We start from the raw sequence: 14,329 nt of genomic DNA, 5'->3' as shown, positions 1-14,329 counted from the left end.
TCTGCCACACATGTGGGCAACTTATCTGTGGTTTACATTGCTGCGGAGACACATTTCTTTGTCGAATCCCACTGTAAACGGGAAGCCTAGACATCTGCGGTGCTAATGCAGGTCTTTGATTCTCCCTTAACAAAAAAAGAGGAGGAGGAGGGAAAGAAAGAAAAAGGAAAGAGAAAAAGGACCACATGCCTTTTGTATACTAATTATAGAGTAATGCTTGGTAGGTTCATGGCCTAATACAACTGGTATGTTCTTAATCTGTGAGGCATATGTTGGAAGAAAATCTCAGCTTTACATATGAAGTCCTAGAGATAGCTCAGCAGTCCCCCAGAACTTTCTTCAGTGCAGGAATTCTTTTCTGGCGAGAACAAAGGAAATTGCAATAGGAGTATTGCTTGATGGCTTGCAACAGGCATCTGGTTGGCCACTGGGAAAGCAGGATGCTGGACTAAATGGACCATTACCTGATCCAGAAGGCTCTTCTTACGCTCTTATGACCAGACACTCTTGGGGGGGGGCTTTATGGTGCAAAAACTGCTCTGAGAAGGAGGGGAGAGGGCTTAGTGGCTGATGCAAAGGCCAGCCAAGAAGTGCAATAGACAGCTGGGCTCCATAGAAGAGGGAAATCAGCTTTGTGAGTGACACAAAGGGCAGCCAATCAGCGCTGTCAAATTTGTACTTTCTGGTTCAAAGCAGAACAGGTTTCCCCTAAGTCAGGAGTGAGGAACTTGTTCCCCTCCATCAGATGTTGGAGTACAATTCCGATCATCCCTGGCCATTGGCCTTGCTGGCTCAGAATAGGACTTTGATTCCTACAATATTTGGGGAGCTATAGGTTCCCTAGTCCTGATCTATATGGAGATGGTGAAAAATGTCCATGAACTGCAGCGGGGACTCTTCCACGGTGGGTTTGCCGCATAAATACTTTTCTCTGCAAGATTCTGGATTATTGCTGCCAGGTTGCAAGGCAGGGGCTGTCCGTGTGTGAAGGGGGGAAGGTTCTCTGAACCATGAGAGCCCTCTAAGCAGTAGAAATTGGACAAAAACAAAAACAAAAAACTATTCCTACCCTTCTCAGTTTTATATTGCTGTGTCCAGAATGGCAATGACCCCACTCCATATCTTTTCCCTTGACAGCCTGAAAGATTGTCCCCGTCCATCTGTGGATTTCATCTGGCTCCACTTGTGATCCTGATACTTGTCAGGCCTTTGACTTGAACCCAATAATGCACTCTAATTGGAGCTTGACTGGACTGCACAGGGCACAGAACCACTAGATTGAGAGCATCATAAAAACATCACAGATTAACAAATGTGTCTCGCTCTCCTGTTTTAAAATTAACAGACTGTGCCTGAAACACTTGGCTAGTGTTACGTAGGTCGGCAAAGAGTGTGATAAGCTTATTGGAGTAACTACTTGGGGCAACTCTACTGAGGTACAGCCATCTTTACAATAATAAAAAAGGCAACAGCACACACAGTTGTTACAGAACGAATCAAATTACCCCTTCAAGCAATCAGGTGATTGTTTGGTCACTAGTAATTTACCCTGAAATATATGATCTGGCACTGCGGAATGAATGCTGAGCTGTTGATCTGGCCAGTGCTTGAGATTTATTCAGCTCCTGGGATGTGTCTAGAATGGTGCACAGAGATGGGGGGTGGGTATCACTCATGAGTAAATAGCATTAAACAGGGAAAATAAAATAAGTTTGCAAGCAGTTGGGCAGGTCTGCAGGAATGCAAAAGCACCATGGTAAAGTATTCAAGCAGAACTCCTATCTCAATATTGTAAATTGCAATTATATCTTTTCTGCATGCAGCTCCTTCCCTCAATTTACCTCCCACAATATTGCCCATGAAGTTGGTAGTCAACATGGCGGCCTCCAGAGTGCAAGCTCCCATGATCCCAATCCAGCCTGGGCAGTCATCAGTTACCCCTGCTCAATGCAAAATATAGGTTGTATCCAGTTAAGTTCTGCCCATTGGAATCCATGGACCTACGTTAGTCATGCCAATTCATTTTGGTGGTTCTACGCTGAGTAGAACTAACATTGGATACAACCCTGTGGCCTTTAGGGTTTGGAGCAATGTGATTCCAAAATGCTGGATTCAAGGTAGCTGGGCTTGCTGGCTAGGGAGTAGAACTCAGTTCCTAGTATCATAGTGATGGTCATCTCTCTCTCCCCCTCCCCCTCTCCCTCTCCCAACAGCACCAAGTGTCAGTGCTGTAGAGTGCATTGGACACTCCTTACTACAAAGGGAGTTTGCATTGCTTCTAGGTGAAGGCTGTTTGTTAGGGCGAGGTCCGTGGCTCAGTGGCAGAGCATATTGCTTTGCATACAGAAGGTCTCTGGTTCCAACCCTGGCATCTCCAGGTAGGACTGGGAGAAAGCCCTGTCTTGGAAAACACTGGAGAGTCACTGCCAGTCAGTGTAAAGCAGACAGAGCTAGATGGACTCAATGGTCTGAGTAGGTATAAGGCAGCTTCCTATGTCCCTATGGCTTACCTGAGCTTAACGCCCACTGCAAAGGTGTTGTGTTGGCAGACTGTTAGGTCACCGCTTAGAAGAGTGTCGATGTACACAGCGAAGGTAAGGTTAACGTGTGTGTTTCACACATTACACCGAAATGGCAGCGCAGTCGGTGGCCAGCTGGCGTTGAAGAGAGAAAATATAGATCACCTGCCTAGGTGGCATTTCATAAGCCAAGTGCTTTTAAATAATTAACGGAGGACCCCCCATCCGGCTCACCAAATGTCAGCCAGCGTCCGCTGGCCTTTTCCCTGTGCCTTATTGACTGTAACTCTCAAAGTGTGCCTTTAATAATAGCTTAAAGGGCGAGCGGAGAAGAGTTGGATGTGACGCTGGGGGTAAATCAGTGCTGCAAACAGAGGGAGATCAAGACAAAAAAGTGTGCAGCATTATGTTGTTCTGCTTTTACAATGCACTCTGGGGTGGTGCCATTCAGCTTACTGCTGCGGCCTGATTTGGCTTTGGTATGAATGATTTCCTGTTGAAAGAACAACTGGCACAAACAAACAAACTTTTTTTTAAAAAAACAACCCAACAACTTAGCTTTGTTCAGAATCTGGGTGCAAATATGTGAATATTCTACATCAAGCATTGGCAGGGAAGGCCTGCAAGCTGCCTTCACTTTGCTGTGCTTCCGTCCTCTTCTCCCCCTCTTCCCGCTTCCACCCTACATTGGAAGCCCTGCATTTCAACTCTTGCTGTGGCAATTCACCCATTTATGGGTCTGCCATGGACAGTCAGTCAGGAGGTGACATTCCAAATTGTAACAGTACAGGGGCAAGGAAGATGAGCTTAGCCAGGCAAGACCTTCTCTAGCAATACAAGTTGCTCAGAGCTTTGCAGCTGGAACTTAATAGGGCCTGTTGGGATCAGCTGATTGAGTCTTTTGCCCAATTACTAGAATGGTACTGCAGATCTATCTATCATCTATCATCTATCATCTATCTATCTATCTATCTATCTATCTATCTATCTATCTATCTATCATCTATCTATCATCTATCTATCTATCTATCTATCTATCTATCTATCTATCTATCATCTATCTATCATCTCTATCATCTATCTATCTAGTATCCCTCTTTATAGTCCCACTATAGACCCATATATATGGCTTATACTGGAAGGATGACTCAACTTTAGCTGAACTCCTGTTAGGGAAGGACATGTGTTATTAAGCCTGTATACTAAGAGAAGTTAAACTATTTGTGTAACCTTTCTTTCAAAACATCTAAGGTGTACCTCTGTTAACCGGTGTCCACTAATCCTACCAATATGTTTTACCAACAGGGTTGTCTTTAATTTTTATTTTATTTTATCTATAGCCTTTTTTGTTTAAACAGCTTCTATTGAAAGCAGTTACACACATCAAACGGGCGTTTAGCGACTGTCAACTAAAATCACTTTCAGACTTTTGTATCTGATCTGTTTAGCCTGGGGGAGGAGGAAGCAGTGAAGGATGGGGGGGGGGGGAGGAAGCAGCAGCAAAGAAGAGAATATTATCAGGTGAGAACTTAATCATTGGACTTTGAGGGGGAGGGGGTTCAATGTTGCTCCATCCACAGGTTTCTCTTTGTTTGGCCCATCATAGCTTCAGTCAGGGTAAACAGAACAAAATTCTTTGTGGTCTCAGGTGAAGATTGAAAGGGGATTCAAGCCTGTGTATAAAACACAAACTACCATAACAAAGATAAATACACAGTTCCAATTGACCAGAACTGAATTTTTTTAAAAAGAGGAAGAGAGAGGGAAGAAAAGAGAGTGGGATCTGGGTATCACAAAAGAAAAAGGAGGAAAAAAAGAACTATGCTTGAAGATTAACCAATGAGCTCTCTGAAGTTGCATTGTTGCTCCTTAACTACAGTAGTGGCAACACAAGATACTGAAAGGTTTTTCTGTCTTTCCTTCATGTCATTTTGAAAGGCACCATCAAATGTTGGTGGAGTCCACTGGAAGGGAGCATACAAAGGAAAGGGTGGGGGGACTCCATTAAAGGACACACGGTTTAGATTTAGTTACTTTTGCAGCACATCACTGACTGCATGAAAGCAGGCTAGGAGATGACGAGCTGAACTACATGATCAGCACACTTGTCTGATGAACCTGTTGCTGGGTTGAACCCCTGCACATACGTAGATAGCTTTTCGGTCTGATCTACCGTAGCAACATTTTGACATTCTTACAATGCAAGCTATAAGATAGGATGGTTCATGTGATAAAACTGTCAATGGGCTGTACCATTTCAGATTGCAGGTGGGTGATCTCACGTGAATATTAATCCATATTAAATAATTTCTACAAAGAAAGCTCACTGGAACCTATTTCTTGGCATATTACTTGTTCTGGTGTGTGTGTGTGTCTGTGTTATACACACCTACCCACCCACTTCTGAGATTTCCTCCGTGCAGTCTGCCATAGTAAAGTGCAGCTACAGACATGTCATATAGGTCTGATTGTACAGATTGACTCCAGGAACATAAAGTTGTGCTATACTGAATCAGATTGTAAGAACACAAGGAGAGCCTGCTGAATTATGCCTGTGGCCCATCTAGTCCAGCAACCAAGTCTCATAGTGACTGACCAGATGCCTGTGGAAAACCTTCAAGCCTGCAACCAAGGTTTTCCGTATTCCAGTCTCTGAATCCCAAACAGACTAAGTCGCGAAGGATAATAATAATAGAAGGTAGAAGAACAGTCGCCAGAGTTGTTGTGTGTGAGAGCTGGAAGTGGCAGGCAGAGAGAGGCATGTCTTGCTCTGTGCTGAACCTAAGCTAGCCTTTTTGTAAACATTTGTTTACTCCTATACAGTTGATTCTCCTCTGTTTTTCTGCATAGGCAGAAAAGGTCCACTTGGGAAAATTTTAAGGGGAAAAAACCCCATGTTGTCTTTGTTGCAGGTTGAGTTTGAATGGCTCCGACAATTTTGGTTCCAGGGTAAACGTTATAGGAAGTGCACTGACTGGTGGGACAAACCAATGGCTGCGCTGGATGAATTTTGGAGGAAGCTGGAGCTCATGGTATGTACCAGTTTTTGGCATCATGCCTCCTAACCATACTCTGCACCTAGTTTTCCCAATTGCTGTGAGTTGGTGAGTTGATGGCACCTTAAAGCTCCCAGCTCCATTTTAAGACAATTAGGCTTCAGTTGATTAAGCTTATTTTGAAAGGGAAACTAGTTGGCCCTGGACTAATCCTGCACCTCGGGGATGCTGTTTTGCCCTTTTGTTGCCAGTCTACAGGTGAAAGAGTTGCAGCTACTTAACAAGGTATGGGTTCTCTTTTCTACTCCTCTTCCCTGTCTTCTTAACCCAACTTTCCCCAGTAGACTTTGTCTCCACCGCCCTGTTCTCCATTCCCTGTTGTAACTAACCCAAAACACCTGGCACAAATAATGCACATACTTTTCCTATTTAAATATTTGAAAATTTGAGTGAAGCAAGGGTGCACGAGGGTAGAGCAGACCAATGCTAATTCCTAAACCATAGCCACATTGGAAACCTATGGCAGGCTTAAGTAATTCCCTCTCATTGAGTCTAATGGGAGGGAGCAAGGGAAAATATAGATAGTTTTACCCACCACACTTTTTCTGCTTCCCTCCCTGCTTCACCTCCTGAGTTGGATATGGTTTGGATACAGTGGAGGTAATGCTGGTGGACTAGGTGCATATGATTGTCCAGTTAAGATACCAGCCTTGCTCCTCTTACCTCCTTTCCTTTGTTTCCCCTGTGTCAGATTATAGATTGCAAAACTATCGGGGCAGAAACCTTGCACTTTGTAAATGCGTATTGATGGTACTATTTCTGTGTCTCCTCCTTCTCCTTCTCCTCCTCCTCCTCCTCCTCCTCCTCCTCCCTCTCCTTCTTTATTCTTTTTCTTCTTTCCCCTCTTTTAGTTTTAAGACAACCATTGAATATACCTATAAAGAAGGAAACTAATTTTGTTAATGGTTAGTGCTTAATACAATCATGTCTTAGGAAACCTTAGTAATTCTCAAACTGTGCTGTGAGTTCCTCCCATGCAGCATAAAACGTGATGATCTGAATAATGAAGGCCCTGTTTTGAGCCCAGCGCCACCCTGCACACAGTGGAGGCTGCCCTCCATGCCTCTTGCTTGGCCCTTTTGGTTAAACCCACCCAATTGGCACCACCTACCCAGTGATGCAGGGGAGGTACCAGGTGAGAAGTCCCAGAGAGCAGGAGGAAAAAACTCAAGAGGAGAGTGAAATCTCGGTCAGGGACTTAGGAGTCGAAAGGTGGACAGAGGGACACGCAAGGATCCAGTCAGGCCCCAGCTTTTGCCAGAGAAAGTTGTGCACTCAGAGCTATCCATGGTACTGACATGTGATCCCACTTCACCTTATGGGTTCTTCTTGTGGAGGACTGGTTGGAGTAGTGGGAGCTCATTTTATTTATTAATCTTTAACAACAACAACAACTTTTTATTTATACCCCACCCTCCCTGGCCAGGGCTGGGCTCAGGGCAGCTAACACCAAATATGAATTACAATAAAACATAATAGAAACAGAAACAACAACAACAACAACAACAAACAAACAAACAAACAGTTAATTAAAATACGGCTTAAAATACAGCTTAAAATGCAGCCTCATTTTAGTAGTAGCCCATAAATCAAGACCATAAAGGGAGGAAACATCAGGTATTCACCCGAGCCAGCTATCCATGCTGATCCTACATGGGCCAGCAAAAAAACCAAGAGAAAATTTATATACCTAATCCCATATAAGGGGTCAGAGTGAGTCTAAGCTGAACAGCTTCGTCTTGCAGGCCCTGCGGAAAGATGTCAAAGATGCCCTAGTCTCTTGTGACAGAGCGTTCCACCATGTCGGCTGAAAAGGCCCTGGCCCTAGTTGAAACCAATCTAACCTCCTTGAGGCTTGGGACCTCCAAAGTATTGTTATTTATAGACCTTAAGGTCCTCCGCGGGGCATACAAGGAGAGGCGGTCCTGTAGGTACTATGCAACCCAAAGCAAACTTTTAACATTAAATAAATAATATACATTAAACCCATAATAAAATAAAGCATAGAAAAATCTAAAACACATCCATATTTTTAACAGGGAGATTAAAACTTCCCACCCAGTATAGGAGACCACAGATCTTTAAAAGCCAAAAGCCTGGCAAAAAAAAGAATGTTTTTGTCTGGTGCCTAAAGATACGTAATGATGGTGCCAGTCAAGCCTCCCTGGGTAAGGTATTCCACAAATGGGGAGCCACCATTGAAAAGGCCCATTCTCACGTCACCACCCTTTGGACCTCATGTGGAGTAGGGCTTCAGATGATGTTTTCAGAGTCTGGATCAGTTCATATGGGGCGTGTGGGTCCTTGTTGACAGAGTGCTAGGACCTTTAAGGCTCTTCACTTTTCAGAAAGTGGGTGGAGCCTGAGAGGATTAGTTGGCCCAAGAGATGGGGAAAAGTCCCCGCTTGAGCTCCAGACCATGCTTGGTGCTATCTGTTTTGTTTTTTCAAAATTTTTATTGATTTTCCAAATTTATAAACAAACAAACACACATAAATCCTGACTGTAATTATCCCACTATTATTAACATTGTTAGGTGACTTCCTCAAACCCCTCCCCCCCGGCTGAATTTCAATGTATATCATTGTAACAGTTTTCCAAGACTAATTTCTCATAAAATTTACTTAGTCAGCTAACTTCTTTCTTACTTTTCATATAAATTTTAAACATATTATTATATAAAATCACATATTTAAATCCTAAGCCAATCTGGTATTTGCAAGTATTTCTATTTAAATTATCTTTCCTATTTAACTAAATATTCTTTAAATCTCATCCATTCTTCTTGATACTCCTCCTCCTTCTGGACTCTTCCGGTCAGGTCGGCTAGCTCCCCAAAGTCCATCACCTTCATCTGCCAGTCCTCCACTGTTGGCACTTCTTGTGTTTTCCAATTCTTGGCTACCAAAATCCTTGCAGCAGTTGTGGCATACAAAAACAATCTAACCTCTTTCTTGGGCAATTCCGGACCTATTATTCCAAGAAGGAAGGCCTCTGGTTTCTTAATAAATGTATATTTCAATTCATTATAAATCTTCTCCCAGAAGTCTTTCACCTTCATGCTTGGTGCTATCTGAAACCCAACATGCCACCTGGCTACCCATGCCACCCTCAGGTGTCCATCATACCAACTCATGGTAGGAAAATATGTCCCTATTCAAAGGGCCTTTGCTGTGGCTAGGTCATTCTGCCACATCTGTATGTGGGATTGAATCAGGGCTGATGCTGTGATGTCGCACAGGGATCTGCCTTCTGTGCGTGATTTAGTCTTCAGTGCTTTGCCTCTTCCCTTCATCAGAAGGCATGCCCGGTGTGTGTGTGTGTCAGTAATTCTTACTCTTACCAATTTGCAAAGTGACTGGTCCTCTTTGAGCTGGTTGAGATGTAAAGCTAAACTGTATTTTAGCACATTTGAAGAGCCTGGGCTCCCTGCTCCCCAAGCTTCCCATGTTCTTTAGTCCACATATCAGATCAGAAGCTTCTGTTCTCCTCCTTACGACCACGCTGGAGGAGAAGGAGAGGGAAGTGCACACAAGCCGGTCGGTGTGTGTGTCTCATCCTCATAATGTTAATCCATAGTTTACTGTTACATTCAATTCAGTTTTTGAGTCTAATAAGAATGTCTGCCAAATTTGAAATTAGGGTGTGGGTAGTCCTGCAGCTGTCTGGAACTTGAAAAACTCTGATCTAAGTGGTTTCCCTTTTCACTCTTGGCTACCCTTGGGGTTTTTGTTTTTGTTTTGTCTTTGTTGGTGCTACAGTCATAGCCTTCTCCCCCTAGTTAGCTGCGTCGCTTAGCAAGTCAGAAATCAAGATGGTTCCGTTGCTACTTTATCTCCGCTGCGTGTTGAGGACATGGAAAAAACCTGCAAACCCGGAGAATTCTCAAGGGCTGAGTTGTCTGCAATTGGTGTGACGTCTCCATGTGTCTCTAATTAGAAACACGGCGCTGTCAAGTGTATCTCCTTTCAACGGGACTTGGGACGATATTTATCAGCAAGCTTGCAAGGCTTTTTTGGAGGCCAAGACAGAAGCTGCTTCTAATTTAAATCTTAAAAAGAATGGCTTTAATGTTTATGACTCCTAACACATTAATCACAATTAATTTGAGCTATTGAGGGAGACAGAAGAGAATGTTAATAGGTAATGTCTGTTGTTTTTGTTGGGTCTCTAAGTAAATTTGGGTGCTTATTATGGTTGGGATTCAGATTTACTCTCTTTCAACTCACCCCTCCCCAAGTTGGTCGTATTCCTTTCATACCTATCCCGTGTCCCAAACTCTTAAAAACACTAGCTGTTGGGCAGCAGGGGGCACTGTTGAGCTAGTGTTCAGGTAGGCTTCCAACAAGTCCATTTGGGAAATAATAATAATAATAATGCAGCTACATGTCGGTATAAGTATCAAAATTTACCCCTGTTTCTTCAAGTTAACCATAATCTCTAAGATTCCATAATACAGGAAATCAATTGTGGGCTAACAAATTCAACAGCAATTTAACATTTTTAAAAAGTGCAGCGTGTTACGACAGATCTGGTTTCTGTAAAATTAAGCTAATTTAAAACAACAAAAACAAAACCTCTGGATGTTTCACATAATGATAATGCATTTGTTTAAATTATAAAGACAAAACAAGCTTTTGTGGGGGGTTGGGGTTGGGGGGGGAGGAATGTATATTTTAGCGTCCTCCCCTCCCATATATGCAAACCATTTCTGCTTTTCTCCGAAATCTGTGACTAACAGGAAAAACAAAACCATTAAAGCAAAATTAATTCCTTCTCTTGTTTGAGGTGAACAACTTTTGTCGTTCATTTTTATATTTATGCCTTTGATCTTTTCTAATGGGAGATACTCTTGAGAATTGCTTCTTTTGTAGATTTTTGAAAAATAAACAAATCTTGGAATGTTAATTCATTCATGTTAACAATAATTTCCCGAGTATTCTAACAGAAACATATTACAAAAAGTTTACATCGCTGGGTCTGTAGCTAATGGATGTCTTCACCCGCGCGTGTGTGTGACATTACTGTCTCTCTGTGTATTAGTGTGTGTGTATCTTCTAGTGTTTGTTCTTGGCATTCTTCCCCTAAGGATAGTTTCCCCTCACAGCTCACTCTTGTGATGTAAATGTTAAACCTTTCATTTGAATGACATTCTGATAAAACCACATTCTCTCCCACCTTCCCTTCTCTCTCCATCCCCTCCCCCTGCTTATTACTGCATGAATTTATGAACATTGAAAGGCAAACCAGTTTAAAGTTTGTGTGTCCTCTATTTCTTTTCTGTTTCCCCCAACCCACCCGTTTAACTATATGAAAGCAATTCACGTATTTGTGTGTATATCTATATATTTAATTTTAGTTGCCCAAGATTAGCACGTTATCATGCTCAACATCAAGATAAAGTTCTCTGCGAATTCAAAGGCAGAGTTACCATTTGAAAGGGCTTGTAGAAGCTTTGCTTTCTGGGTAGAGTCTGTTCTGAAAGGCTGAAATCTCATGTGATGCCAGGGAGCTCTTGCCGAAGCTGTTCTGAGATTCAGCGCACAGACAATTTGTCTCCCAGGGTCTGGTCTCATGCAAAACCTCGCAAAACTGACATTTATTTTACCCATAAAAATGTTTTAACGTTTGCGTTGAAGATGAGGGAACGAGGAAAGATGTAAAGGGGGGGGGGATGAGAGAGGAAAAAACAATCCAAGAAGAATCTCAACCGTTTCCTTCTTCCTTAATGCAAGATAAAATGATGCAGAAATAATGTATTTTGATTGTGGAGTAAACTTGTTTTTTTAAAAAAAGAATTTACCGTTGAATGACACATTTCTGCAGATTCCTTTTTTTTTAACATTCCATTTCATATGTGTTTTTTAAAATGAAAATCATGTCGCATTGTATGAAGCTTCCCCTCCTTCATTTGACAGTCCGTTTAACAATAGAGTTGTGTATTTAGAATGCAGTTGGCCTTGATGACCTTCATTCACTCCACTGCGTAAAGAATTATTATTAAAACGGATCTGTTTTCTTGCAGTATCAAAATCTCAACAATTTTTCATTATGCTAGGTAGGGCTAAGCTCCAATTAATCCCAACCATTTCTGGAGAAATTTGGTATGCGGACTGTGCTCCTGATGTTTAGAAAGATATACAAAGGTTTGGCTAAACAATAATCTCCCAGGATATAAATAAATGTTTTGCCTTCTATGTAATACTGTGCTGAGTGGAGAGGAAAATGCAAACTTAGCCCCCTATTCAACTATTAATACAGCAATGTAGCTTCCTCTAATAATATAGCAGCTTGGCTTCATGCTATGTTGAGACTCATTTGGGAGGAAGGATGAAAGATAAATGTAATAAATAAATACAGTTAATAGTTTATTTATTTCATGAAATTTATATACTGCTTGGCTGTAAAATACAACAACACCCCACTCGAGTTTGGTTCACAAAAAGAATAAAACCATCAAATTCTCATTTAAAGATCTAGTTAAACCCAACAATTTGAAACAATCAAAACATAGTTAAAATTAACGATAAACTAAAATTGATCTTATAGTGTGTCAGCACCCGCACTTCTGAACTGTTTGGAAAAAGCAGGCATTAATCACCACCTGAAATGGTTCCTCTGTTTTGGTCAGTATGTTGCAGCTTTATCGTTTCCATCGTGGTATTACCACAAAGCTTCCTGGAATGACCTGATGTAGTGCTCTTGTCCCAGCTGGCATGAAGGAATGGTTGGTTGTTGTGCATCATCCCACATTTTATGTGCTCGCTTGTTGCTGTTTCCTTCCTTTCTTCTTACCAGTGAAACTGACAAATGTGCAGGAAAGCCTTGTCAGTTTCGCTGGAGCAGTGTTCAACTCATTTCTGTTTATTTTATTTTTTTAAAATCAAAGTATATTCTCTTTTGAAGGGGTTGTGGGAGGTGTGAGTAAAGAAGTTTAAGAGAGAAGGAAACGGCGAGTGGGAAGGGCTGAATGTGCCTCTGGTTAGGAGAGAGCAACCTGTGGTGCCGGCTTAACTTTGCTGGTTACTATGGCTGGGTGGGATTAAATAATGCATTGTGTTGAAGAAGAGCATGCCTCTTTTGCCGTGAGTCAAGGGAAGACAGAGGGGAAATAAGATGGCATTGGCCAGTACCAAGGCTGAACCCATATACAGTGGTACCTCGGGTTAAGTGCTTAATTCATTCTGGAGGTCTGTTCTTAACCTGAAACTGTTCTTAACCTGAAGCACCACTTTAGCTAATGGGGCCTCCTGCTGCTGTTGCACTGCTGGAGCACAATTTCTGTTCTCATACTGAAGCAAAGTTCTTAACCCGAGGTAATATTTCTGGGTTAGCGGAGTCTGTAACTTGAAGCGTCTGTAACCCGAGGTACCACTGTACACCATACACTTAAAATACATCACTTCCCCCAAAGAATCCTGGGAACTCTGGTTAAGGGTGCTGGGTATTTTAGCTCTATGAGGAGGGCCCTGGCTTCCCAGGATTCTTTGGGGTAAGCCATTTGCTTCAAATGTATTGTGTGTATACAGCCTAGGTCCTCTGAAGAAGGGAGGGGAGGGGAGGTCAGTCTGGAAAGGGGTGATTTCTGGGCACATCAAGAATGGTGGAGCTGGCTCTGTGCTTTGGGCAGCAGTAGGGGGCATCTGGCAATTCGTCCTTCAGGGTCAGGTAGTATAAGCCCATTTGAGGACCCTCTCTTGCCCTTTGCGGTACAAGCATTTAAGAGCGCATGGGAGTATTTGGTGGCCCATCAAAATGAACTGTGGGGGAAGAGGCAGTGAGGAAGAAGGGTAGAAATGGCCTGAGCTTCGGGTGTTTTATACGAATAAAAAAATTAAGCCCAAAGTGAGAAAGTGTGATTTCTAGGGAGATGAGTGTGGGTGTTCGAGAGAGTCTGTTTCTGTTGGGAACTCATCCCTGAGCCAGACCTCTGTTAATAGTGACTAAAGAGACGCTAATGTAAAAAAGAGAGAAGAGGTTAAAATATTGGAGGGGGGAAGCAAATACTAAATCTTTACAAAAAGAAAATATTTTGTGTCTGCAGGGATGCGAACTCTGTAGCTTTATAGTTATGTCTGGTTGTGGTGGTTGGTTTGTACGTTTGTTGTTTGTTGTGCATACTGAGCGTTTTTAGTATATGTGCTACCAAAGCAACTGCTATACTGGTTATTCTTATTGTACATCCCAGGGGCTTTGGCACAAGGTGACTAAATAAATTCATCACCATCATTACTTAAACTAAAATATTCAGTACAAAAATGTATAACAGCAGCTTGGTTATATGCAAAATATCAAATAACCTCAGGTAAGCCCTTGGAAATAATCCTTCTAACTCTATAAGGAGGTTAATTGCCTCCTTATTCTTGCTGCCACCGATAGAAATTTGACCACCATCAATGAAACCCATGGAATTTTGTCTCCCAGCAAATATTTGACAGAACTGAACTGGCCCTCTTGGTTTAATGTGCCCCCCCCCCACCATGTAGTTTATTGTCTGTGTATGCAAATAGTTTGCTTGGCTAACGAGCAACAAATTTGATATGGTTTAGACTAAGGAAGGCTGACATGTCACTGTAAAACCACCTCCTTGTATAAGCTCTCAAGTGATTAAAAAACCTGATACTAGCTAGAGCATTTAAAACTGCATTTTTGACTTTCCCGTTTGCATACCAACACCAAGAGTCAGTCTAAGGAGCCCTTTGAGGGGTGTTGAAAGGTACCATTCCTCCCAGCTTGGTGTTTGGAAGAACCGAT

General features: G+C 42.3%; 1 protein-coding gene across 12 annotated transcripts in view; it reads left to right on the top strand.

The window, feature by feature from the left end:
- FTO (FTO alpha-ketoglutarate dependent dioxygenase) overlaps window positions 1-14,329 on the top strand; it is a 270,050-nt gene that overhangs the window by 68,236 nt on the left and 187,485 nt on the right. For 8 of the 12 annotated variants that reach the window (XR_014528546.1, XM_083513712.1, XM_083513717.1 and 5 more), the window contains one exon: window positions 5,432-5,551. The exons of 3 other annotated variants lie outside the window; for them this stretch is intronic. Coding sequence is in view for 8 of the 9 variants with exons in the window: in XM_083513712.1 (XP_083369838.1) it covers window positions 5,432-5,551 (120 nt within the window). In the remaining variant the exon portion in view is untranslated. Of the gene's footprint in view, window positions 1-5,431; window positions 5,552-9,356; window positions 9,507-14,329 lie in introns of those variants that run through there. One more of the 12 variants, XM_083513716.1, reaches the window with a different exon arrangement.

This window comes from Podarcis liolepis (genome assembly GCF_965112155.1).
Source record: "Podarcis liolepis genome assembly, chromosome: 7".
NCBI lineage: Eukaryota > Metazoa > Chordata > Lepidosauria > Squamata > Lacertidae > Podarcis > Podarcis liolepis.
Note: the sequence above shows the minus strand (reverse complement) of the source record. Positions and strands in the feature narration are given on the sequence as shown.